The sequence below is a fragment of the Colobus angolensis genome, unplaced genomic scaffold (genome assembly GCF_000951035.1).
Source record: "Colobus angolensis palliatus isolate OR3802 unplaced genomic scaffold, Cang.pa_1.0 Scaffold1, whole genome shotgun sequence".
Lineage (NCBI taxonomy): Eukaryota > Metazoa > Chordata > Mammalia > Primates > Cercopithecidae > Colobus > Colobus angolensis.
Window position 1 is genome coordinate 12,251,074 of NW_012110918.1, and position 4,111 is coordinate 12,255,184.

At 53.9% G+C, this 4,111-nt stretch overlaps 1 protein-coding gene across 1 annotated transcript in view; it reads left to right on the plus strand.

Moving 5' to 3' along the window:
- Nucleotides 1–3,613: 3,613 nt before the first annotated feature.
- The window catches only part of UBALD2 (UBA-like domain containing 2), a 1,547-nt gene continuing 1,049 nt past the window's right edge, over nucleotides 3,614–4,111 (plus strand). The window contains exon 1 of the mRNA XM_011949651.1: nucleotides 3,614–4,109. Within this exon, the coding sequence (XP_011805041.1) occupies nucleotides 3,813–4,109 (297 nt within the window). The 5' untranslated portion in view covers nucleotides 3,614–3,812. The remainder of the gene's footprint in view (nucleotides 4,110–4,111) is intronic.

Sequence of the window (4,111 nt, forward strand, 5' to 3'; positions counted from 1 at the left end):
ACTCGGTTGATGCCCGGACGTCTGGGACACTGGGAAGCCCGCGTGAAGGACCCAGGGAAGGCGCTGGGGGTGCTTGCGTTTATGGGGACCCCCTCGTTCTGTTGAGTGGTTTCCCCCCTCCCCCTCCACACACCCAGCGCTACAGGGAACAGGAAAGCCATGAGTCCACCCTGGCTCAGGAAGCCGAGCTCTAGCCACAAAGATCTGTTCACCCTTCCGAAGCCCAAGGGACTGGGAAGTTGGAAGGACATACATCCCCCAAGCCAGGAGGACACACAGATTTTGGCCCAAGATAAGACCAGGAGTGTGTCTTTAATTTCTGTGTTGAGCTCCACCAGCCCAGCACACAGAGAAGTGGTCCGGGTCTGGATTTGCTTTCTTTGTCATTCTGGCCCAGACTTTGCCCTCCTGGCCATGGGGTACCCTGCTTTCTTAGAGACCCAGGACATCCCTCCTCTACCCTTCCCGCTAGTTACCTATTAGACCTGCTCGGAGAGGAGGGGCTGGGCTCAGGGATAGGGATCTTAAAACATTGTTCCCCAGGAGAGCTGTTGTGGCTTCTAGGTACATTTTTGGGATTTTTAATACTTGGTGCCCTTGCCTTTGGCTCTCTGTTTTCATCTAGTCACAGAGGACAAGTAGAGGGGTCTGTCTTGACCTTTTTAACTAGTTTTTCTCAGAATGGCTGATGCTGTATATAAATCAAGCAAAAATGGCATTTGAGTATGATGGGAGCGTGGTACTGGCCACAGGGCTCTTGGAAACCCCAGAGGGTTTCATCTCCAGGAGACACCCTCCCCTGCACTTGACCATGAGAAGTGGCCAAGCGCCCGCCTGTGCTTGAGCCTCGAAGCTCCTTGCCATCTCCTGTCAGAGGATCCTTGAGGTGTCCTCTCACCAGCTGTGGCCATCTCAAAAAGCTCAGAACTTCCAGATACTACAGCCATTCTGAGGGGCTGAGAACAGGGAGGCTCCCCAGGAAGAGCTGGTTTGGCATCCTGTTTAGTTCCTATTGCCCCTTCTCTGCAAATCCCAAGGAGATGGTAAGTCTCTTTTGAAGCATCCCTCAAGGAAGGCAGCAGGTTTTGTAACACACATAACCAGCGTGTCCATCAGTACCCAAGTCTGAGTGCCTTAGCGGCACAGTGGAGGATACCATCCCTGCTCTCGAAAAGTTCGTGGTTTCTCTTTTTTTTTTTTTTTTTTTTTCCTAATTTTATTTTTGAGAAAGGCGGGGGCAGGAGAAGTCTCTCTATGTGGCCCAGGCTGGTCCCAAACTCCTGGCCTCAAGCTATCCTCCCACCTCAGCCTCCCAAAGTGCTGGGATTATAGGAGTGAGCCACCACACCCAGCCGGCCATTTCTTTTCTTTTCTTTTCTTTTTTCTTTTTCTTTTTCTTTTTTTTGAGACGGAATTTTACTCTTATTGACTAGGCTGGAGTACAGTGGTGTGATCTTGGCTCACTGCAACCTTCCCCTCCCGGGTTCAAGCTATTCTCCTGCCTCAGCCTCCCAAGTAGCTGGGATTACAGGCGCACGCCACCACACCTGGCTAATTTTGTATTTTTAGTAGAGACGGGGTTTTTCCATGTTGGTCAGGCTAGTCTCGAACTCCCAACCTCAGGTGGCCCGCCTGCCTCAGCCTCCCAAAGTGCAGGGATTACAGGCATGAGCCACCGCGCCCAGCCTGGCAGTTTCTTTTAGACAAAGTAAGTCAAAAGAAAAAGATTAAAAACAAAAAACAAAACGAAAAAGCACTAGAGACCAGTAACAGCAAAATGGCAAAACCACAAGTCATGAGTAACTGATAAATGATTGTCACGTACATTACTGTAGATTCCTATAGTTGGAACCTTCCCAGTTGATAAGGAGGGTTTCCCAGTTGGAAGCAGAGAAAGGCACCACAGACTCTAAGTGAGAGGACAAGGTGGGTGCAGGGGACACTGGGTTCTCTTGAGAACTGGCCGAGGGAGCGCATCTGGTTCAAAACTCCGATTTCACAAAAGCAGAGAGAAGCTCCGGAGAGGTTCAGGAACTTGCCCAAGCTCACACAGGCAGGTCAACACAGGCCTGCCAGCCACCATCCCTGCTGTTCTCTGGTGGCTGTTTGAGGAGACAGGCCTCGCTGGCTCAGGGAACTGGGGAAGTCGGTCACGATGCTGTGATGCAATTGGCCTCCACCCCCACCCTTCATTCATTGTTTCCTGCTGCCGAGAAGCCATCCCCAGAGGCTGGGGGGGCAGGGAGTAGTGGAGGGAGGAGGGGAAAGGTCTGGGTGGGGCCAGGCCTCTGCATTGAGTCCTTCAGCCTCCCCTGAGGGCCCCTAGAAAGGCAAGGGTCAGAACTCTCTTGGTGCCTTGGGTGCTGACGTGGTGGGCTCAATGGACAGGGTGTACAAGTGGCCCCCTTCAATGTAGCTTACACCCCCCCACGCACAACCCCCGGTTTCTGGCTGTGAAAGCTCCCTCTTTTTTTTTTTTTGAGATGGAGTTTTGCTCTGCCACCTAGGCTGGAGTGCAGTGACACGATCTGGGCTCACTACAACCTCCACCTCCTGGGTTCAAGTGATTCTCCTGCCTCAGCCTCCCAAGTAGCTGGGATTACAGACACCCATCACCACACCCAGCTAATTTTTGTATTTTTAATAGAGACGGGGTTTCACCATGTTGGTCAGGCTGGTCTTGAACTCCTAACCTCAGGTGATCCACCCACCTCAGCCTCCCAAAGTGCTGGGATTACAGACGTGAGCCACTGTGCCTTGCCAAAGCTCCCTCTTTGAAGGTGAAGAGCCCTCAAGTCTTGTTCCCCCAACTCCTGTGCCTGGGGGAGGGGCCAGTGTTGCTAAAATTAGGAGAAATTCAAAGAAGGACTCCTGTGGCTTCCTGGGAAAGGGAGAAAGCAGCTTTGAGGTCCCAGTCAGTTTTGTGTGGTCTTGTTCTCTGTGTTGCCTCTTGCCCATGCTGCTGGCGAGGTACTCCTGGATGGCACTCTAGCCCCTGCCCCCAGGGTAGTGGCAGAAGACAGCAGATGGAGGACTGTAGCTACCCCCAGGAAGAGGACTGAGGGGCTGGACAGACTGAGAAACTGCCAGCCTGCAGCCAAGGGCAGGCCAGCTGTGTGTTCAGCCTGACGCTACAGACACAGGACGTTGAAATCCCTGGTTTCTGTCCTCAGGGGGCCCAGATATAAAGGGGCTCTTGACTCTGTCTGTGCAGTGTGGCCCAGTAGATGTTAAGAACTTGGGCCTGCAGGCTTGGGAGCTGGGGAGGACCCTCTTCTCAACTTGCCCTCTGTTGTGGGTGCATTTTCGGACAAGTGACTTGACTTCTGGGCCTCAGTTTCCTAATTTGTCATAAAGAGAGGATAATTGAAGCCACGAAGTATCATTGTTAAAAGATAAGGGAGGCAAAGCCTTCAAGGCCTGGTGGCTGTCACCCTTAGTATGGTGTGAACCCATCCGCCAAGGTGGTTTAACTTTTCCAGAGTTGGCACAGGAGGGAGAGCCTCCCCGCTGGCCGCTCTCCCTTGCCCAGCAGCCTGGGAGCATCTGAGGGTGGCTGGTGGGGCAGCCAGCTGGTGTCCCTGGCCAGGGAAGGCGCGGAGCAGCGGTGTCCTGGGCTGCCCCTGCCCTCTCGCTTGAATCTGACACCTTAGCTCCTGGGTGCAATTAACCATTGACTGTGGATGCTCCTCGGGGTGTCACGTCCAGGCCTGGTGAAACACTGTTGGTTTGGATAAGGTTCTTGGGTTTTGTTTGTATTGGCTCGGGGAGAGGGCCCTTTTGTCCTATGGAAGCTGCTTGTGCAAAAATGAATGAAGCTGAAAAATGGGAGTAAAGGAGCGGCTGACCTGGGGAAGCCCCATCCAGTGGCTCGGGGACCCTCGTGGCAGCCTCCCCACACCCGTGTTCTCTCCCCACAGATGTGCACTCCCAGCAACACCCCTGCCACCCCACCCAACTTCCCCGACGCGCTGGCCATGTTCTCCAAGCTCCGCGCCTCCGAGGGCCTGCAGAGCAGCAACAGCCCCATGACAGCAGCAGCCTGCTCCCCACCTGCAAACTTCAGCCCCTTCTGGGCCTCGTCCCCGCCCAGCCACCAGGCACCCTGGAT